The sequence below is a fragment of the Dipodomys ordii genome, unplaced genomic scaffold, assembly GCF_000151885.1.
Source record: "Dipodomys ordii isolate 6190 unplaced genomic scaffold, Dord_2.0 Scaffold72, whole genome shotgun sequence".
NCBI lineage: Eukaryota > Metazoa > Chordata > Mammalia > Rodentia > Heteromyidae > Dipodomys > Dipodomys ordii.
Window position 1 is genome coordinate 12,040,937 of NW_012267288.1, and position 23,840 is coordinate 12,064,776.

Genomic DNA, 23,840 nt, shown 5'->3' on the forward strand with positions numbered 1-23,840 from the left:
TCTATTTTGGTTGAAGTTTTAATAAACAACTTCAGGTCCTTCCATGATATTTTTTAGAAATTACACTATGTAAGAAGATAGTCAGGGACAAAGCTTGTTTTAATAGGTCTACAAATGTTTTCAAATGTGTTACTCTCAACTCTCAAGATTAAATTTCAGACTTCACCTTTAGACCAATTCCTTAGTTTCCATTTTTAAAAACTGGAATTTTGTTTCTCTTATATTATCTGAAGGAAATAATTGGGAAGTAGACCTTGTGGTGAAGAAACAGCTCTATCACTGTGCTTTGGCCTCCTTTTTTTTTTTTTTTTTTACCTTCCCTCTTCCTTCAGATTATTGTTTGGTGGGAGAGTGAGAAAAAATAGAGCTGGAGCTGAACACTTTCAAGATTCTAGTGTAAACCAGACACTGGTTAGCCACCTATAATCTTAGCTGAAATCTGAGGGTCAAAGTTCAAAGCCAATCTGGACAGACAAATCCTAAAGACTTTGATCTCCAGTTAACTAGCAAAAAGCCAGAAGTGGAGTGGAGTTGTGGATCAAGTGATAATGTAGCAGGCATAAACAAATGAACAAACAAAAAAAGCAGAGTGCAGAGTAAGAGTTCAAGGCCCTAAATTCAAGCCCCATTACCAGAACACACACACACACACACACACACACACACACACACACAATTCTAGTGTGATTCATGTGATTTACGGAGACAAAAGGTAGGAGGACAGAGCCAAGCACCCAGTGGCTCACATTTGTTAATCCTAGGCTGAAATCTGAGGATCATGGTTTGAAACCATTCCAGGCAGAAAAGTCCATGAGACTTTTATCTCCAATAAACCACTCAGAAAAAGAAGTGGTGCTGTAGCTCAAGTGGTAGAATGCTATCCCTGAGCACAAAGAGGCTTGGGGACTGTGCCCAGGCCCTGAGTTCAAGGCCCAGGACTGGCAAAACAGTAAACAAAGGTAGGAAGACAGGAATCAGCATTGCACTCTCTCCCACCCTAATCTTTAGCTTAATTTTTACTCTTCTGCAGAATAAATTGGCATATAAGGCAATAAATAGGCAATGATCCTCAATCAATGTTAACATCTCCTGTTTATTTCCAAGTATAAGTATTATGAAAGAAATATAACTTAAATGTGTGTCCTATGGCTAATTCAGTGTTACAGATACCTGTATAACAAACCACTCCAAAGTTCTTTTCCTTAAAACAAGAACAATTTATGGCTTCTCGATACTCTAAGGGATGACAGAGTGGTTGTTCTGTTTTATGTGGGAGTTCATCTGGGGCCAGAGTGTTCAAAATGATCTTTTAACTCTAAGGTCCTTTCCATTGGCCTCTCTTTTATTAGTAGTATAATTCAGACTTTACAGAGAAACCACTACAAGAGATTAAGCCCCAGAGTAAAAATGTCTCCACACCTCTACTTGCATAATACTTGCTAAAATCTAAGTAGACAATGTATGTTATATGGACAAACTCAAAGTGACCATGAGAGGGTCAGACACAAGAGGAGGGATACTGGGAAGGCCATTCGCTGGGGGATACCAATGTAACATACCTTCCATACCAATGAAGGTTTGCTATGGAATACATAGAAGATAAACAGAGACAACTCAACCACAATCACTATTTTGGCAAACTTCATAGAGAATTGGAACATTGTTTGGGATAGCAAAAGATTTAGGCCTGGCTCTCATAATTGTGCAGGAGTGACAGGTGCCTGTCCACTGTTTCATTAATGGCATGGCCATTCAGCAATCTATCTGTGCTTCTACTGATCCTTGGCTGCCCACTGGCCTCATTCTGCTTTTAACTCCTCTGCTTAGTCACAGTTGCTCAAGCTGCCTTGCCTCTGTTTGACTTTTGGCTTTTATTCCTTCTCTGAACTACTGATTCACTTTTTCTTCCTGTCTCCTATTCATCCTCCCCATGAGAAAGGAATTTGTTACCACTTACTTGGTCACTCTTCAATCCCACCCAAACTGCCAAGTCATCTCACAGGCTTTCTACAGCTTCCTGCCTTTGTTCAGACACCCACACTGGTTGTTTTAGCCTTGGTCAGGATGGTGGAGTCAATGCAGAGAGACTGAGCAAGGTTAGGCATTCAAAGTGGAGTAGTCTCCTTCCCTCTGGTTTGCTGATTGTGATTGGATTATAGGTGGGGATAAGAAGAATGTTCCTTTTCCTTCCCTAAGAACTAATCCTTTCCTCTCCTACTTCAGCCATCATCCTTTTCTAATCAGCAGTTTGGAACCTATAGCTGATCCTGACAACTGTCATCAGATACCTGGCTGGACAAATGTAGAACTGGCACCATCCTTGCTCAGGTTATTAGTTCTACACATGTAGACTTTCCGTTGGCTGTGTTTTATCTTTTGTCTCTCAGTTCTGTCATGGACTTCTGTTATACTACTTCTCTTCTTGACATTGCTCTGTCAAGTAAAAGAAATGTAGAAAATCCGTGTGTATTTCATGTATATTAAAATGAACAATATTTCATCAAAAGATTTCAGCATATTTTTATGATCCAACTTCAAATCTGCAAACTTTTTATATTTTTTAATCCAACTATTCTTTAAATGTTGTTTAATGTATTTTGATATTTTTATGTAACATATCTCAAGAAGGATTCCCAAAACTTGGTAATAGGAAGTTCTCCCTAGGGAGGAACTGGGCTGTTGGTTGTTTACTTTGTAATAGATGGTCATTTGGGCCATATGAATGTTGCACAAGGTGCATATATCATCCACTTTTAAAATTAGCTACTTACTGTGCTTTGTCTCTAGTGTTGAAACTTGCTGTTGGTTTAAAAGGCCAGGAGGGCCAATGTGTGGTTCAGTTTCAGGGAAGACCGTTACACAGAATCCAGTGTGAGAGGCCTATGGGGCTCTGCTATGTGCAACCGTGTGAAGATCTTAGTAGACAATCAAAATCTATTAGCTCTTTTTCATTCTTTGGCAGCTAACTCAAGAGTAGTCATTTTTCATATTTAAGTATTTGTGTAAGGATGAGATAAACCAAGCTTTAAAAAGCCAAATATTGCATATTATCCCTCATTTGGGGCATATAGACCTAAAATGATGATGAAAATAGTAATGGTTATGCATAATGCATGTAAACAGGAGATTGTCACTGTCTAGAAGGAAACTGATCCTAGTGAAGGGTGTGGGAAGGAGGAGATACTAAGTGGTCAAGAGGATGGAAGGATGTGACATTGCACCAGCATAGTAAACCCACTCGGTGCTGTTTGAAAAGGCAGGGAAGAGGGAGGGGAAGAATGAGAACATGATAATGAAAGGGGTGAGTATGTTCAAAGTGGCCTGTGCACATGTATCAAAATACATTTCTAATTCACTCTACCTCCCACAAAGCCTCATTATATTACCTGTGAACACTAATTCAAAAATTAAAAATGTATTAAATTAGAATTAATAAAAGGAGTAAGAACATGAATGTCACTCTTGGCCCATTTACAAAGCCCATAATTCAATCACAGAGTTGAGTATGAGACTATGGAAAGAAAGTTAGAAAGAAAATACCATACCCACTTAGTGATGCAAGGGAACTCAGCCAGTGATGGATCATGGTGGCCAGTGTGTCACAGGTGTCAGCCATGTAATCTTATTGGTTTGCTGGCTCTAGGAACATAGATCATGTTATGTGTTTAGTCTGTGTTGGATCGCTCATTGTTAGATGCTTTGCAGCATCCACTACAGAGCTAACTTTTTTAAATTAAAATCATTTCATCTTTCTTTTGAAAGAAAAACAAGTTTTTATTTTCCTTCTGAGAACAAGAGTTATTAAGTATTCAACAAGATAGCTACTTTTCTTTGGCTTGGTGTGAGCCTTTTGTCAAAGCCTTAGGCTTTTTTTCTTTTGACATATATAGTAAGTAGTATTCTATAATTTAGTGTGAACTTGAGGCAAAAGAAGTAAGGGATTCTTACTCCAGGTGCCAGTGGTTCACACTATAATTCTAGTTACTTAGGGAGGCTGACCATCTGAGGAGAGTGTGGTTTGAAGCCAGTCAGGACAGGAAAGTCTATGAGACTTTTATTAACCACCAAAAAAGCTGGAAGTGGAGCTGAGACTCAAGTAGTAGAGCACTAGCCTTAAACAGAAAAGCTCAGGGACAGTGCTCAGGCCCTGAGCCCAAACCCCAGAACCAACATACTTACCTACACACACACACACACACACAAACACAATGCACACACACACACACACACACACACACACACATGCACACAAAAAATAAGCAAGGGAATCTTTAATTTTATTTCTTTCATAGTGATGAAAAGTATTTTGAAGTGTTCTTTTTTTCCTTCCTGTTTCACAGGCTCTCTATGCAAATAGGAAAGGCGCTTTTAGTGATCTTAATGAAATGTAATATTAAGTTTTACTGTTTATCTCTACTCTTGGTTACTTTAAATATCAGAGTGATCTATTATCTGAAGATGAGAATATAGTTTGTACATTCAAACATGCTTGCAAATGTCTATAACAAGTTTTTTTTTTGAAAACTGCCATCTAACATACTCCTTAGACTTAACTAAAAATCATGTTCTATTTTACATTGAGGTTTTCATCCATTTTAAGATAGTTACAAAGAGAGTTAAGATTTGGTCTACAATTATCACTAAAAAGAGACCATCCTCTTCCAAAGTGAAATAGATGCTGATGGGGCTCCTGCTGGGCCAGGGTGTTTACATCAATTCTGAGAAAGGAAAGCAGTAGTTTATCTTTGTGAGGCATTCAGAGCACATTACTCTTACTGAGAGAAAGCTCGATTTTCTGTAGCTGAATTTGATTTTAAGTTTGATTGAGTGCTGGGTACTTAATGCTGTCCTTGAGCACTTAGGTTTTCAGCTGAGGACTGATGTAGGAGGAGTGGGTGATTTTCCATGGATAGGTTTCAAGAGATGGGCTGGACCATTGCTTTGTCCTCCCCTAAAAGAACTTCTCCTAGAGACAATTTTGTAGCTAACAGTGTAGTTAACCTATAACTTCTGAGGAGAGAGTACATCATCAGTTGTCATAGTTCCTGACTTCCCAGCAGTGTGAAGACAGATTTACTCATGTCTCTTTAAGTAAGTGCTGGCTCAATTTTTCTTAAAAATCTGTTTTCTTTATAACATGCTGTGGTTTTATGCACTTGTATACTCCTGAAAAGGTAAAAAGGTTGATTGGGGCTTATGAAGTTGCCTGCATTGTGGTTTTCTTTGTTTTGAAAGCTGAATAGTTAAGGCAACTAAGCAAAATAAATAACAAAGAATTTAGAAAATGTATGTAGCTGTTTAAGATCTCATCGACATTACAATGTATTAGTATAGCTTTTGGAAAGGATTCAACTTCTCCAGCACCTATTTGGAGAGGTAGACACTTGAATCTAATCAGCCTAATTAGCATGGCATAGGAACCAGGCCATTTGTGTCTGTTTAACTGCTGTTTTTCTTGATATATGTAGTATGTAAGATATACTTACCTAGCCTCTACATTTTGGGTTATTTATTTGTATTTTCTGTGGAGCTGTTGTATAAATTCAAAATTAGCATTTCAACAGGAACATTAGGAAAGACCTGAGTAGATCTGGTTGAATGACACAGATGTTCTTTGTGAGCATGCACTCTCTCCCTCTCTCTCCCTCTCTCTCTCTCTCTCTCTCTCTCTCTCTCTCTCTCTCACACTCACACACACACACACACACATAGGCAGTCTGGTTCATATTTTGGTCAGAAATGCTCAGATGAGCTTTCTCTGTTTTCTGGACATGAATATTTATATATAGTAAGACAGAAATAGAAATTTCCTGGCTCATGTATGAAATCACACAGTATGTATGTTTCATTCACAAAATAATATTTGTTTAAGCATAATTCTTTGTTAGCTGTGTTTCCTTTGTATTTCTTATATAAGAAGTATCATACTGTATTTTATCCTGTTTTTCACTTGAGAACAAAACATATTATCTGCATTATATCCCTTTATACATAAATTTAAGCCTTATTCTACACACTGGCATGATATCACAACTAATTTGAATATATTCATTAGATTTAGATCTCCGAAATAAATGGTGTAAATAGAAATATAGGTTAGTAGATCGTGGTCCGATTATCTGAATTAGAACCTCAAAAAATGTATATCTCCTCTCCTTTCTTCTTCCTTATTCTTTTTTTTTAATCCAACAATGTTTGTTCACTTTTTTCTATGTTGTGAGCACTGTGATGAACTATCAGGAAGCAGTGGGAAATAGGAGAGATGTAGTCCTTAAATTTTACAATTTGTGGGAAAGATGTACATTTTAAAGACTCAACTATACCAATAATTCTGTAATTAAGATTGTAGGAAATACTATCATCCCCCATGTACTCAAGAGAACTATTTGGTCACCCCTGCCTCTTTTCAGAAATAAGAAGACATGAAATATTAAATCTATTTTTCTAGTTGGTGATTGTTGTGATATTATTTTGTTCCATGTAGGATTTTATGTACAAGATGCCCTGTATTGGGTAATAGAAGAAGGATACAGAGATGAGCCACAATCCTTGCCTAAGGAACAGGAGAGAGCACATCTCTCTCTCTCTCTCTCTCTCTCTCTCTCACACACACACACACACACACACACACAAATTTACATATGTAAATAATATATGTGATGCTTAAAACAACTAATTTTAGGAATTCAGAAGTGATGGTGAAATGACTTCTAGCCTGGGTAATCAGCTAGTGTTTCTTTTATATGACTTATAAAAACCAGGATGTGATAAGGAAATTTGTTGGAAAAGGCATTACAGGTAAGGGGAATAGCATAAACAAGGCAAGAAGTTAGGAGAGACAAATCATCCCACAGAAACAAAAACTAATTATATGGAAATGGAAAGAGGGTAAAGTTGGTAGGAGAAATTAAGGCCAGAGCACTGAGAGTTTATTTTAATGCCTTTTTAAGGAACTATGGCTACTACCAATGTTTAATCAAAGAAGATCCTTAAGAAGGAATTAATGAGCACTGTCAAGGAGGGTAACAGCAGTGAGGGAGGCCTAGAACTCAGAGCCAAGATAGATAGGTGATTGTAATGTAAATGAAAGGTGGCCTGGATCTTCATCTGGTAAATTTGCATTTGGGGGTTGAAAAAAATCATACAAAGATGTCCTAAACTATTCCAAGAGATGACCTCCAGAATGGAAAAGCAATTTAGCCTCCCCTCTAAAGTAAAAGTGACCACTTTCAGATTGGTTTAAAAGCCAAGTTTTCCTGATCTGTTAAAAAAGACATGGTAGCCTATGAGAACTTTCAATACAAATATTTTAAATGGAAAAATCATAAGGACAGGGAAGTGAACAGCTTTGGCTGGCCCTTGCTGCAAATGGTTCTGGACTGATTTTAGGTGATTTATGAATAAATGATTATTCCAGTCTTTGAGGGTTAAATATTTAAAAGTTAAGTTTCCTTTTAGAGTTCATGTATAATACAGAGCTGCTTCTCTGCGCTGCAGACTTCTACTGTTCATTTCCTGCTTTTTAATACATTACAATTATTATCCCATCCTTTTTTTAGTTCCCTGAATGAAAAAGTATTTCAGCATTACATACAAGTCTTTTCTAAAAGAAGAAAAGGAAATTCAACTTTTGGTTCTCAGCAGGAGTGAAGCTAATGCAGCTTAAAATAATGCCGAAAAAGAAGCGTTTATCTGCAGGCAGAGTGCCCCTGATTCTCTTCCTGTGCCAGATGATTAGTGCACTCGAAGTACCTCTTGATCGTAAGTATTGATGTTTTAAAGCTCTTAGCACAGGAGTCAAAACCTCCCCACCATTTACCATCACCCTAGATTGTGTAGATGGAGAAGGTGCCTGTATAATACTGAAAAGCTAATCAAAATTAATTTGGCTTTTACTTTCAGCACCTGGTGTTTTATAAAGACTCATGCTGTAGAAATGATCACTGAAATGGCTGGATATTTGGATGCCTTCTCCTTTCATTATCCTTCTTCCCCTTAGGTACCTTTTGTGCACCATGGTAGGGATGACATGAGAAGGAGAAACTTGGGCAACTTTCCTGGTCCTCCAACCAGGCACCTCTTCATAGAAACAGTCCTGGCTGCTTTGCAAGAGCTGCCCATTCCCTCTCTTACCACATCACTTTTCCCTATGTTTGCTGAGTTCTCTAAAGGACTTAGAGGATAGATTCTCCAGCCTACCCCTCTCTGTATGCACAAAACATTCATACTTCATTTCTCTTCAATCAGACAAGGCACCCATATTCAATTTATAATTTTGAATATCAAAATTTGAATTAGAAAAATACCTTAATCTACAAGCCTAGAGAACACTCTGGGTTTTTGTTTGTTTGTTTGTCTTAAACTTCATGATTAGAGACCAAGATGCAGATTTTGGAAAATAAGAGGAGTCGTATGCCAAATCACTAAAAAGAGAGCATCCATCAATGGCTGCTCATGTTTCCCAGTGGTAAAATATGCTCCCTGGACTAGACAGCCTGCTTGTGACAAACAAAGATCCTGCTAGGTTCTGACTAGTTACGTTTCCTGCCGTGAGAAGCAGAATTTCAAGTCTGAACAATTACTGTACTTCAGAATTGATTTATCCTTTATCCCTAATCCTCATGACCCTTTAAATCCATTAGCTTCTTGAATAGAACATCTGTTTGGCAAGCTTTCCAAGGTGCAAGGAAGATAGCACTTTCCTAGGGCTATTTAATTTCTGGGATGTCTTTCTTGGCCATAGAAGTTGCAACTGCCAATGAGAAGGCATAAAGAAAAGATGTGGTTTAGTACACATTCATTCTGTTCATTCCCTTTGCCAGGTTCCTAGAGTGGCAAGTGCAAGAAAATCTTATCTGTTTCTTATTTTAAGAAAGATTCAGCCAGTGACCTTAATTTCAATTTAGTATATTTCATACATGTAATATATGTATATAATATGTATGCATGTATTTGCTTTAACCCACTGGAGCCTGAAAGCCTGAGTAATAAACATTTGGCCTAACATATATACTGGAAAAGGAAAGAAAACCTTTTTAAGAGAAATGCTTTTGTTCTCTTTGGTGTTAAATATATTCCTCCCTAATCTGACTGTTCAATCAAATAATCAGAGGGAAACAGGCACCTAGGGCTAACTCAATTATCGCTGCTAATGGAGAAGAGACAAAACCATGATGAAAAGAAAGTCATGAGTAACCCATACACTCCTGCATTAACCTTTGCAAGTAGTAATGACAGGCAGCACTGCAGAGTGATTGGAATTACATGCAAATGGGATTTCTTTCTTGCCCCTGTTCATACAGCCTTTCTCCAGTACATGAGCTGCTTTTTGGTGTTGGATTTGGATCTAGGGTGGTTGAGGAATTTCAAAGCAGCAATATGCTGTCTAAAAATAAAAGTTCAATTTACCAACTTGGATTAGAAATGTAAACTTGGAAAATCAGTGTTGACTTATTTCAGCATCTGACTTAGATGGGAAGTTGTCACTGCAGCAGTGTCCCATTGTTAGATATCATTACCATGTACATAGTGATGTCTAGAATAATAGGATCAGACACTACACAGTATATGACAACTCAAATTAATTGTAGATTTCGGCTATTTTTCAAATTGAACATAATTACTAGCCCAGCATAATGTGCATGGAATCGAATTAACTATTCCTATTCCCCATCCCTGCAACATTGCCTTTGTTCTTCTGTATGCTAATGTGTGAAGTTGCTACAGGAACAAACAAAATCATGAATGAAAGTTTTTTTTTTCCTTTAGCCACTTCACATCTTCATTTTTTTCTATGTGGGATTTTAGGTCAAACCAAATAGGCAAAAATGTCCCTGGTATCTTCAGGGTTCTAACATTCTCATTACTAACATCTGGTTTTCTTTAATCCTGTTTGCCCACTCACCTGCTGCTATTGATGGGAAAAAGCAAAACTTCTCGAAGACTGTAAGTGTCTTTCTATCAATTATTAGGCAGTGTGAAAATGTGTCTTTGAGTTTTTGAATTAATACTATGAGTTAAAATCTCACTGTTTATATTTTCTGCTGAGTGTCTATTTTGTGTTGCCTTTAAATCCCAAGTGCAAATGTAATATATTTACTTGCATGAATTGTGAAGACTTGGATTTTACTATTTTATTGTGATCCTGCTCTACTAACTACCAAGCTTTGTTCACATCTGATGTAACTTTAATGAGAAAATTCACAAAATTTAGACAATGGTTATTTGGTTCAAAGTGCTATTAAATGCTTTCTGGAACAAAGATACATCATTTGGTGTGTTTTAAAAGGTGGGTGTAGGCAGAAACTTTACCCACATTGGCAGCCGTATGCCTTCTTCTATTGTCTTAGACTCTAAATTGAATAGACAAGTGTTTCTAGGTGCTATCAGTAGCTATAACAAAGACAAAGGAAATGTTGTCTTGTAGTGTGCAAAAGATAAGCAGCTTCCACTCACATCCCTGTTTGAGTGGCTTGCTCTAAGCAGAAATTTCTGCTTCCTCTGACAACTGGGCAGCGTTTATCATCTAGTAAAAAATGAGTTTTCAGGCATTTGAAATCTTTCCTTTGGCACTGGGTTAATCAGGAAAATCACTTATTACTGCAAAGCATTTATTAATTGCTGAGTGACTTAAGTACTGCTCAAAAAGGTACCTCCAGATAAACCCCTGGCACTTAGGACAGCATCTCAGTCAGATCATCTTCAGGCACATGAAGAGAAACTATGTATTTTGAACCATTCAATATATATACCTCTGTCATCTCTCAACAAAAGCAAAGAATTAATAATGTGCGAAAACCCCTTATACCACTGTCTATGGTTACCATTTTGGGGGGTAGACACATAGACTTTTAAAAATATTATCCCAAGTTACATACTTCCACAGCCTGAAGATTGGCCACTCAAAGATGAAACTGGTTCAAATAAGAACAATTATGATAATAATTTTTAAATAGCAGGTATCATTGAGCTGCTTTATTAGAGCATCTATTAAGATTTGACACAAATTACTTTATGAATTCTTCTCAGCTGCCCTAAGTTGCAGATACTACCTTAAAAGCTCATGTTTCCCTCTGAGAAAACTAGGGTTTATAAAACATCAGAAACTAGAAGGAAACCACCAGACCAAACTGCTAGCCAGCACTGGAAATGGACAGCTCTAAATGAAGAGGGCTCTGTGTCTATGATGGAAACTGAGAAGGGGAGCTGGATTAGCTGAAAGATGAGGGGTTGGCACATGGCTAAAACCAAGGGAAATCAATACTGTCCAATAATCTATACGTAATTTGTATATGATAAATGGTGACAATAAGGAGTTTAGCTTTTGATCACTAGATCAAAAGATAGCTTGTAAAAGATCTCTAGAGATCCTAGTGATACTACAGATCAGTCAAGAAATGGGGAGGGCTGGGAAGGTGGCTCAGTGGTAGAGATCTTGCCTTGCATGCATGAGGCCCTGGGTTCGATTCCTCAGCACCACATAAGCAAAAAGAAAAAAGCCGGAAGTGGCGCTGTGGCTCAAGTGGTAGAGCGCTAGCCTTGAGTTGAAGAGCTGAGGGACAACGCCCAGGCCCAGAGAAGGGGAGGGGGGTGGAATCCATGTGTACAGATATATAAGACTTTGAATGCCGGGCTGATAAATTTAGCTCTGGCAACAGTTAACTTCAACAAAGAAAGTGAAGAGCAGGTATTTGGGAAGTGCCTGGTTGTCAGGTGGAAGGGTTTCATAAAGATAACATGGCATATAGGCAGACAGGACAGGGAAGATCCAGAATAGAAAAGACTTAAATGATCAGAATGTCAAATGCATCAAGAAAAGGAAGTGAGAGTTCAATAGAGGGTCTTGGGGCAAGTTGCCCGATGCAGGAGAGTTCGTGCTGGAGCCAGCCCACTGCTCTGCCCCACTCACAATGTGGCCCAAGCCTGCTTTTAACCCCTTAGCATTGCTCAGGATTGTTGAAGGGAACTGTCCAGTACACTGTAAGGGATTTAGAAATAATCCTTGCCCCTACCTACTAGATGCCACTACCACCCCAGTTGTAACAACCAAAATTATCTTCAGATATAGCCGCTGTCCCTGGACAGGTGGCAGAAAGTGATCACTGGTTGAAAGCACCACTCTGTGAAAATAGCTGTCCCTGGAGTTTTGCAAGAGAATGACCCTTTCTTGCAATGATCCTTTAACAGGAGTTGGGTTCTTTCCTCTGCATTGTGCCTTGCTGGTCAAGCCATTTTGCCACTTTGAGCAACAAAAACAAGTTGAAATGCATGATTCATCTAGTCCCTTCCTGTTCTAACACTCTATAACCCTGATATCAAAAGAGGAAAGACATGCTGTTCTTAGAAAGTGGAAGAATACCAGAGGTTCCGTTACTGGCTTCAGATGTAACTGTTTTGGTTCAAAGCAGTTTCCTCACTCTACCTGCCACCAAGAGCAATGGTTTAGGTAACACTAGCTACTTAAGATCAGGATTTTATAGTTTGAACCAGAACAGGTAGAAAGTTCTCTGGGTTTTCATTTCAGTCAATGACTGGGTTCAGTGGCATGCCCCTGACATTACAACTACATAGAGAATCACCAATAGGAGGATCAAAGCATAGTACAGTAGCCCCAAGTATAAAGTGAAACCCTATCTTGAAAATAACCAATTCAAAAAGGGCTGGTGGTGTATCTCAGAATACATACTTAGAAAATGCAAAGTCCTGATTTCAACACCAGTGCCACCCAAAATTCAAAATAATGATTAAAATCTGCCCCCTACAATTTCATAATAAGCATCAGACAAATCTTTAAAGAGTGAAATAGAGAGCTGGGAATGTGGCTTAGTGGTACAGTGCTTGCCTAGCATGCATGAAGCCCTGGGTTCGATTCCTCAGTACCACATAAACAGAAAAGGCCAGAAGTGGCTCTGTGGCTCAAGTGGTAGAGTGCTAGCCTTGAGCAAAAGAAGCTCAGGGACAGTACCTGGGCCCTGAGTTTAAGCCCCAGGCCTGGCAAAAAAAAAGAAAAGAAAAAAGAAAGAAAGAAAAAAGAAAAAAAAGTGAAATAGAAACATCATTTCCTAGAACACACTTTAGTTCTATTAACTGTCTAAATAAGGCTGCTTTATCTTTGTTCCTAATTCACCTATCTCTGAAGTTTAAATCCAAAGAGTTAACCATCTTTTGTAATGATAGCTTATCAAATATATGTGTCACAGCTTACATAGCACATTAATGAACTATAATTCAGTTACTCCTTCCAAAGAAAGACTCAGATCTACCTCATAATTTACATTTGATTGAAAGGCATCATTTGAACCAAAGGAATCAAAATTTCTCATTGTTACATCAGAGAAATTTGTTTTGGTTTTAGGCCTATACTAGTAATTAATTTGCCACACTTTTAGTGTGGGAAAATAGACTTTGTGAGTGAGTATGTTACCAAAAGGAAGTTATGTATTGATTTTGTGGTATTGAGTGAGTTTGGGTTGAAAATTTACTTAGGTACTTGCTGCCACAATAGAACTTATTAGAAATATAATTTGGATCATATTTAATTTAAAGCAAGTGATTTAATGGGGAATATGGTTGCTACTATAATATAAAAGATTTATTTCTTTTGTTCTTCCTTCTGTAATTAAGTGGTACAACCTCCCACCATCACACAACAGTCTCCAAAAGACTACATCATTGACCCTCGGGAAAATATCGTCATCCAGTGTGAGGCCAAAGGAAAGCCGCCTCCGAGGTAAGAATGCTTTCTGCTTTCTTAGAGAATTGAGACTAGGCCCTGGGACCTCTCTGAATATACAAATAAGTTTGGAACTTCTGTAGAATAAAGTAGGCCTGCAGAACGATTTCTTTTGTGGTTGGATATTTTTCAACATGATCAACTAGATTATTCTTGCTTATCTAACCAACTCCTTGGCCCATTTCAGCTTTTTAAAGATATTGAAGATAACTTCCTAGGTTCCTATTTCTAAAGTAGCAGTTAATAGGCTTATTGTTTTCTCTCTCGAATTAACTAGCCAATTTGTTCCTCTTAAAACTCACATTTTTGCATTTCTATATTTATACTTGTCTTTAAAATGTTCATAAAGTTCTAAAAATAATAGTCTGAAGACATGGGCAAATCTCTATTCTCTGAGCTTTGGTTTTCTTATCTGTTGCAAATTAAAGGCATTAATTGAATTTGATGACTTCCATGCACTGCCCTACCTCTACGGTGGCCTTTAAAATCACCCTAAATTATTCTTTTTTGTTTGTTTGTTTGGTTCTTTTAATTTCTTTTATTTTTAAAATTTATTAAAAAGATGATGCACAGAGGGGTTATAGTTACATAAGTCAAGGAATGAGTACTTTTCTTTTTGAACAGTGTTATCCCCTCCCTCCTTTTCTCCCACACTAAATAATTCTAAAACTTGTCATCAGGATTCAGTACTTCAGGACTCTTCCTATGGATTTGGCATAAACACTACAAGATCCAATCCAACCAATACATTTTATAAATGAGAAACTGATGCCTAGTCATGCTTGATAACATATCCAAGGTCCCATAGTAGATTGCCTCTAACTACTGCAGTCATATGTAAGAGTTTTATTACTGCCATTATTCATCTGTAACAATCAACTGTAATGACTTTTTAAAATTAATGAATCTAATAGTTTAAATTTAACAATTTCTAAGTAAAAAGAGAAGTAAAATTCTTAGATCTTTTATTTCCAAGTCTGTCAATTGCAGGCTTTACTAAAACTATCACAAACTCACACCTGAAAAAAATTAATTGGTTCTAAATATCCATATATATCAAAACCTCTATCAAAGGTTTGTTTCAAAACAGTATCTTCCTGTAATTGAAAACCTCCTAACATATAAAGCCCTGATATGTTGTCCTTTGTTGGTGTTCCCCTTCCACATCATATTTAATACCTCCTACAACTCTATAATGCTCCTTCTCAGCACTAATGATGTTTTGGGTTGGATTTTGAGGGGAGATTTGATTTTTATTTTGTTATTGTTTATTTTTGTTTTAATTTTTTATTGTTATTATAAAGGTGATGTACCAAGGGATTAGAGTTACATAAGTCAGGTAAAGAGAACATACTTTTTGGACAATGTCACCCCTTCCCCCCCTCTCTCTCCCAGTTTTTCCCTCCCATCCCCACCCACAAGTTGTACAGTTCATTTTTGGCACAGTGCCCAATAAGTACCACTGCTGCATTTATTTATCTTTTGTCCCTCCATTTCTGTGCCTCCCCTTGTACTCCCAAAGGCATATAAATGAACAAACAGTACAAAAAGAAAATAAAACATCATAAAAGAAAAAAGCCTCTTGTTTCCATTTCCTGGAGTTCATTTCCATAAATATTATTTTGTATGATCAGATACATATAGGCCTTGTGCCTTTCTGTTCCTCTCTTAAGAGTATCATCCTTTGCTCTCACGGTGTGTGAATGCCCAGAGTCCTGTACAATTTATTACATCCCAGTGTGTTTTAGATCTAGGTTCCACATATGAGAGAAAACATGTGCCGTTTGTCTCTTGGAGTTTGGCTTATCTCAGTTAACATGATTTGCTCTAGATCCATATGTTTCCTTCAGGATTGGATTTTATTGTGACAATAAAAATGGGAAAGAGGAATCTCAGTCAACAATTTGGCATACCTTCTAGGTATTCATAAAAATCATCTCTAGAATCAAAAAAACTATAGTTTATATAGATTTACAATTTATTACCACTTATAATATCTAACAGTATACCTCCGAAATTATAACTCTTTTCCTCCTCTCAACCTCCACTTTTTATTTCAGTACCTTGAAATCTATCTGATCAATTTTCAACACATACAGATAACACCTTGGAGGCCTTTTGTGTCATATTTCAAAGGAAAGTACATTTTGGGGGGGGGGGTCCGGTCGTGGGGCTTGAACTCTGGGCCTGGGCGCTGTCCCTCAGCTTTTCAGCTGAAGGTGAGCGCTCTACCACTTGAGCCACAGCGCCACTTCCAGCTTTTTTTCTTTTTGCTTATGTGGTGCTGAGGAATCCAACCCAGAGCCTCAGGCATGCAAGGCAAGCACTCTACCACTGAGCCATCTTCCCAGCCCCTAGGAAAGCACATTTTTATAGACAGGTTATCCACTCTATGAAGAATGGAGTTTGTAACAAAAATGTTAATAAAACTCAAAGATAGATGTCTGGGAGACCTGTTTCTTATATCTTCTTAGGAAAAACAACAGCTAGTTCATCTTAGATTTGAGCTGTTTTTAAAAAAGGTGTGCACCTCAAAATGTATAACCAGAACATTTTTTTCTAAGTCATGATTCAGTGTGATATTTTATGGAAGTAGGCTTATTATTCTTTTACTTAAATTAAAATCTAGTCATTATTTCTAGAAATCCACAAAACTGTTAGGGAATTGGTTTTTTAAGTAATTCTATCTTTCCAGACCATTAACAAACTTAATTCTTCATGTATTGAGCAGCTTTTCCTGGACACGTAATGGGACTCATTTTGACATAGATAAAGACCCTTTGGTTACCATGAAAACTGGCTCAGGAACACTCATAATCAATATCATGAGCGAAGGCAAAGCAGAGACCTATGAAGGAGTCTATCAGTGTACAGCAAGAAATGAACGAGGAGCCGCAATTTCTAACAACATTGTCATTCGCCCATCTAGTAAGTAAGACTTGTCAACCAAACATGAGCCTGCCAAAGTATTGCTCCAGGACTCAGCATCTATGACATTATCCGTAACCCATTACAGGAAAACTATGGTATTTCTTCCAATACTCTTGCTTTGTTTTACATGGGAAAAAAATATTGCTTTCTATTTTCCCTTAGCAAGCTCCTCAGCCCAATACTTTGCCAATTCAATGTGTGTTTTATACAAGTCCTGAAATGGAGAGTGGAATTTTCCAGAAGTGTGTCTTCCATGCATTGGTTTTACTTTTTTATTTTTCATGTATCTTATCTGTAAGCAAAATTCCTTCTTGGAACTAAATTTGCATACTATGGGCAATAGAGATCTAAGTGTGATTTCTCTTCAACATTTTAGTTTCACTGGAAACAAATGAAACAAGTATCTCACTACCACAAAACTATTGTGGCTCATTTTGTAGTGGTCAGTATGAAAATCATCTCAAACGTTCAAGAGCAGGTTTAAAGAACAATGAGCATTTGCAGTAGTGCTTACTTTGAGAACTTTTTAAATTACATGTGAAATATGTGTTCATTATAGAAAAATAATCACAAATAAAAAGACATTTAAGCCAGGCTCCAGTAATTGATGCCTATAACCCTAGCTACTCAGGAGGCTGAGATTTGAGGGTTGGGTTTCAAAGCTAGCCCAGGCTAGAAAGTCTGTGAGACTTATTGATTTATGATTCAAGTGGTACAGTGCATGCCTTGAGCAAAAGAAGCTCAGGGGTAGTGCCACGCCTTGAGCTCAAGACCCAGAACCTGCATACACATGTGCATGTGCACACAAACACACACACACAAGCACACTAAAAAAGTATTTGTATGTCCTTCCACATGTGAAAATAACTATTACTCAAGTACTTTTATATTTTTCTAGGTAAATATACATGTATAATCATAAATCTGTCTTATTGTGAAATGCTATTTTATAATCCCTTTATTGGTTATATTATGGGCATTCTCATGTCAGTCTTACAAATAATATACATATACATGCACATATACTGTATGCTATTCAAAGGTATAGATAAACAGTTGCTTGCCTAACAATTTTTTAATTTAATTGTTTTTTATTCTTTTATGTCTTCTTGATGTAGTAGTTGTATAAATTCTTCTACATGGAATCCCTAATCAGAATTCATCCTATCTTTGGCAGGGAATGAGAACTGCCTTTTTTCTTTCACTGTCTTTTGTTCCTTTAAAACTTTAACACTATATTTAAAAGTCATTTTCTCATTATTTAATGTATATAAATTCTAAGTTATTATTTCCAAAAAACTTTGGTTTGTTTTTCTTTATAGTACTGTCTTCATTTCATTCTACCATGCAATAATTATAATAATAATAACTGAGGGTTTTTTTGCATTTAATAGGATCACCTTTGTGGACCAAAGAAAAACTAGAACCAATAATACTTCAAAATGGTCAACCATTAGTACTTCCCTGCAGACCTCCAATTGGATTACCACCAGCTATAATATTTTGGATGGACAATTGTAAGTTTTAAAATAAGAGCATTCTTTCTTCAAGAGTATTATAATAACTTGCTGTCATAAAATATTCTTGGTATCCATAAAATGTTCACATTGTTTTCAAGATGCTCAGGAAAATAGCTGCTCACTAAAATAATAATATGTCATTTTATTCCTTTATTCAATTTTGTTGAGCACTGTGTATGAGCCAGACACTGCTCTAAGTAACATAAGCATCCTACTGTCTCTGAGCTTACATTCTATACAACAGAAGTGAGTAGAAGCAGACAAATGAATTTTGAAAATCTATATCTGTCAACAATAAATGTTATGAAGGAAACACAGGAGTGAGAAAGTAAGCCAGTAATTAAATATCTGAGTGGAAAGAGGGTTACAAGGCCCAAGGTAACAACACCTTGACATGTTTTTTGTTGTTGTTTCTTTAATGGCTATATTAACAGAGTCTAGAGAAAGGCTGGTGGATAAGGTTAGAGACTTGAGGGAAAGCTTTGACTTATCTCTAAATAAAGTAGGGACACGTTGAATGAGTGACTTTTTCTGAAATTAAACAGTAATAGTATCACGTCAGTTCATGTGTGGAGAGAATGTAGGATAACAGAAAGGTGGAGAGACTAGTTAGGGGCACTACTGTAACCCAGGTGAAAGTTTCTTGGACACAGGTGCATAGAGTGAGCATAGAGTGAGTCAAATTCTAGATACATTTTAAAGGTAGATGGTCTAGCATTTGTTGAGGTAGGGTGGCAGATAAAGAGAGGAATCAGAGATAACTCTGAACTTTGGATATTCATCCACAGAAAATTGAATTGCTACTTCCTGGGAGCCCTTGGGGTGTGGAATATGAATATATAATGAATATCTAATATTTTATTTGTTTTTGTTCCCAATAATAATTAGTATGTATTGGACTTTACTAAGTGTACATCCCTTTATTACACCCTAACTTATGTGTATAGATTGTACTTAGAGCACTGGGTAGGATAAGAGAATTTAGATAGTGGGTAAAGATGCTAGAAAACCAAGCTTTCAGGACTGAGAAAGAACCCTCCAGAGGCTAAGAATTTAGGGAGATCCCATCAAAACAAATGAGAGATGCAGTCACCAAGGTAGGAAGTTAAGAACAAAGAGAAAATGATGCCCCAGATACAAGGTGGGAAAACTACAAGAAGGTAAATTGAGTGCACCTGTAATCCCAGAATTTAGTGGATGAGAGCAGGTGGTTAGTTTGGGGTCAGTCTGACTACATAGGTGAGACCTTGAAGCAAAAAAAGAAAAATGTGGTAATTGTCAGATGCTGTAATAGGTTAGTTTATCCCAGTGGCTAGAGAATGGTTACTAGATTGGCAACAGGAGGATTGTAGCATTGATAAGAATTGACTAGATGGAATGGTGGAAATGAAGTCATGGAAAACATACTCTAGTCTCAGAGACCTGATCTCCTTTGCAACAGGTGCTGTTTACAGGGGTTGAAACTATGGCTCTGATTTTGTTTTTATTTTTTACCCTTCTTATATGAAACCCCTCAGAGAAAGTATCACAAAAATTTTTTAACTAAAATATACAATAGGAAACACATACATTTATTTCTCTTTCCATTACATTACACCTTTTATAGACTTTAAAAGAATAAGTAGCAAATCCAGTAAATGCTTTATACCTACGAGACTAGCATTCTCCAAGTATCACTTCCAAAATAAGGTCCAGCATTTGGTAATTGGCACTTATTCAAAAGTGACTTCCTATTTGCTTAGTAAAGAGATACCACAGGAGAACTTTCAGCATCTCTTAAGCACATGACTAATGCTTCCTCCATATTCCACAGCTGGCTATATCATTCACATATGCTTTAGTCTGCTGGCAAAGGTTCTGACCTTTGCATGCAATTGCATCTGAAATGTAAGAAAAAATTTAGTTCCAGATAGCATTCTTGCAAGAAGATATTATAAAATTATTTATCTCTGAATACAGTTTTCCAAGTGTAATACTAAAAATCTCAAAGAACAAAATGACAACACCCTCGTAAAATCTCATTGCTTTATATCTGTTCTACCAATACCCAAAACATACAATAAGATTAAAAAAGATAATAAATGTACACTTGTCTGTAGCAAATAAATAACAAATGTATACTTGTATTCATTAAGTAAATGTACATTCTTTCTTTTACTTTTTGAAATATGGTTTCACTGTGCAGCCCAGGCTGGCCTCAAACTTGAAATCAAGCCAGGCATGGTGGTATAACCCTATAAATCTCAGCTATTCAGGAGGAAGAGGTAGGAAGGTCATGGTTCAAGGATAGAACTAGGAAAAACTATGAGACTGTATTAAAATTTTAACTAAAAACCAATTCTTAAATAGGTCTAAGGTTGTAGCCTAAAAGGTAGAGAGTATCTGCCTAGCAAGTGTGAAGCCCTAAGGTCAAAATTCCCCCTACTGCCTCCAGAGATACAAAGACAGAGAGAGATCACAATCTCCCAAACTAGCCTCTCCAGTAGCTGGGATTGCAAGCTGTACAGCCATGCCCAGCTCTAAATGTCTTGCTTTTTCTGTCAAGAAGAATTAATAGTTTTAAACAAGGAATTGGCAAGTACTAATCAATGCCCTACCTTGACCAAAAACTTGATTAATGTGTTTGGCCAATGTTCTTTTTTGCTCTGACTTGTGTTTCTATCATTTTTTTTTCCTGCCTGAGGGAGCTGTAGGCTTTTAGCCATAACTTTCATTTTGTGCAACACTAGACCAGGCACCTGCCAGAGGAAGTACATACTTGGTTGACTCAGACTGAAGAAATTCAGCTGGAAGATGCAACATTTAGCCCCAGGCCAAGGGGATTGTAACATTTCTGCCTCCTTCTCACTTCAGAGCTAAAGAACTGTCATAGTTCAGGCCCTGTGAACTGACTCAAGAACTGCGAGACACATTTTGCCAGGGCAAGTGTTGCATATAGACCACCAAGCTCCAGAGGGTTCTACTTCCCTGCATCCTTCATCCACAAAGAAAAGCTTCCCTTTATGCCTACGGCCAGATAGTTTCTGGGAAGTCATCAGGTTACTTAGCTACTTATTTATGTGAGCTTTCTGTGACTATTTGAAGGATCTCCTGTGAAGGGCCAACCACTTTTCCAGAGCTACAACAGTAGACAAAGTAGAAAAAAGGTATCTGTCCTCCTGGAGCTTAACTTCTAGTATGGGGACATAAGTAATAAGACATCCATATGACAAGCAGATGTACTATGTCTGAAGATGGGAAGTAATTCAGGAAAGAAAAAGTAGAGGAAGTAAGGGAAACTGAGGTGTTTTGGGGGGCTTCTTGGGGACAGATTACAGAAATAAACATTAAACCTTATAGTTAACTGCCTACTTGTTGCCTAGTTTTCCATTAAATGATGAGTTCAGATCTAAAAATAGCTGTTTAATTTTATTTAGGAGTTTTATAGAAATTATGCGTGTGTTTGTATTCATGTGATATATTTGTCTTGCTGGTTTGGAGATTAGCCACTTTAAGACAGGATGATCTAGGTATCTCTCTGCCTTCCTCCAGCATTTCAGAGACTTCCACAAAGTGAGAGGGTTTCTCAAGGACTAAATGGAGATCTTTATTTTTCCAATGTCCTCCCAGAGGACACCCGTGAAGACTATATCTGCTATGCCAGATTTAATCACACTCAGACCATCCAACAGAAGCAACCTATATCTGTGAAGGTGATTTCAGGTAAGTTTAGCTTCCTGCATCTCTTTCAGAGATGTTTACATACTAAATTATCAAGTATTCATGTTAATTATATCAAGTATTCATGTTAATTATTAAGTATGAGGAAAACAGATTCATGGATCAGGAAAATACTACTGAATGATTGATAAAGGGTTGACATAAATGTTAGAAAGAGCATGCATACCCTAAATACTATATTTTACTCTTTTTTTGCTACAATTGCCTTTCTTGTTTCCATGGTAACCTTCTGAATCACTTGCTGTTCTTAGCAATAGTGTGTGCTTTATGCCCCACAGTGTCTTTTATTGGCAGTCCTGCTGCTTGTTATAGGTGCACACATTACTATGGGGGGTGGGTAGCTTAGAGAATTAATGAGTTAGCCAGGTACAATGGAAAGCACTGTTTCTACCTGGCAGGTAATGCACTTACCAGAGCTGTATTCATTTATTTTTGTTGCCCAACAATTTCTGACCCTTCTCCCCACTTTTATGCCCTCTTCATAATATTCTGTTTATTTCAGTGGATGAATTGAATGACACTCTAGCTGCTAATTTGAGTGACACTGAGTTTTATAGTGGTGAGTTATGGTGATTGTAACTGATACTCTCTCCTTCATTGTAGACTTTAGTTCACTAACTCCACCTCCATGGCTATTTAACTTTATTTCTTTATGAAATTTCAAGTTACATGTCTAATACCACTAGTGTAAATGTGTGTTTCCTTACAAAATTTAGCTTATAAACTTTCAAGCATGTCACTAAAACATTTTCCATGATCTATGTATAATAGTGAAGCTTGTTTTCATGTAAAGGACCATTTCACTTAATTTAGAAAAAAATCTCTCATATATGTTCAGAGCTGTATTTTTCATTCTGTGTCCTGTTCATAACTCTCTTGAACTAAACAAGAATTGACTGAGTGGATTTATCTGCTCGGATACTGACTCAGATACTTCAGCAACTAGCATTAAGTGAATTTCATAGTAAATCATTTCATTTCCCATCCATTTTCATGAGATATTGTTCACTATTATCAGCAACAGTGTTTTTCTTAGATTTATTTGAAATCAAGTCAATGGGATTAAACTTTTTTCAAATTGAGTATTTAATTTTATTATTTTAAAGTGAAAAGGACTTGATTTTCTTAAGAAAAATATGGCTCTTGAATATAGACTATAGAATAGTAAAAATAATAGGGTTTAGATATGAAATCTTTTAATTATCCATAAGGTAGAATTTCTACTGCATTGATTTTTTTTCAACCTTGAGAGATTAACATTACAGAATCATCAGTAACAAGGCTCAACTCCATGCCTTGATTTTATTTTATTGTTCTATTGCATATGGCCCTCACAACCATTCCCAAAATGATTTTGGAGGAATAACGTTCCCCCACTGTCTCTGAATTGTTAGGAAAAGCAATTTATCTTAATGCCTATTAAGTTTTTTTAGAAATGAGAATAATTCTATTATTACCAAAGGTAGAATTGGTGAGCATTAAATATATTGTTTATTTAAGCTTGAAAAGTGTGAAGTACATAGAACTTTAAGATACTGATACTAACTGAAACAATTTCCTAAGAGGCCTTCAGGAAATAATGCTGTATTTTGGAAAAGCCCATAAAAATGAGGGTGGCCCGTATAAATATTCCAAAGGTTTCTTAGACACTTTATTTTTTAATCAATGAGAAGATAACTGATTTCAGTTTTACTCTATTACTGTTCCTAATTTGTGGCAAACAAGATTCTAAGAACCTTTCAACTTTTGTTTTAGTTTCCATAAGTCTTATACTTTGGGAATCTTAATATATTAATTGGTGAATTGGCTAAACCAAAATAATTCTCAATATCTTTCTAAAAAGTATAATATCATTCAAAGATAGTTAATGTTTACTTTGACCTGAATATTCATCCTAAGGGATGTGTAGTTTGATAAGGTGATTTTCCTTTTTGTAT

General features: G+C 36.8%; 1 protein-coding gene across 11 annotated transcripts in view; it reads left to right on the forward strand.

The window, feature by feature from the left end:
- Nrcam (neuronal cell adhesion molecule) overlaps nt 1-23,840 on the forward strand; it is a 278,463-nt gene that overhangs the window by 180,401 nt on the left and 74,222 nt on the right. For 9 of the 11 annotated variants that reach the window (XM_013024020.1, XM_013024022.1, XM_013024021.1 and 6 more), the window contains exons 3-8: nt 7,560-7,761; nt 13,624-13,729; nt 16,464-16,660; nt 18,058-18,180; nt 21,715-21,885; nt 22,406-22,462. In XM_013024020.1, the coding sequence (XP_012879474.1) occupies nt 7,656-7,761; nt 13,624-13,729; nt 16,464-16,660; nt 18,058-18,180; nt 21,715-21,885; nt 22,406-22,462 (760 nt within the window). In that variant the 5' untranslated portion in view covers nt 7,560-7,655. The remainder of the gene's footprint in view (nt 1-7,559; nt 7,762-13,623; nt 13,730-16,463; nt 16,661-18,057; nt 18,181-21,714; nt 21,886-22,405; nt 22,463-23,840) is intronic. The other 2 variants (XM_013024026.1, XM_013024031.1) reach the window with 1 other exon arrangement.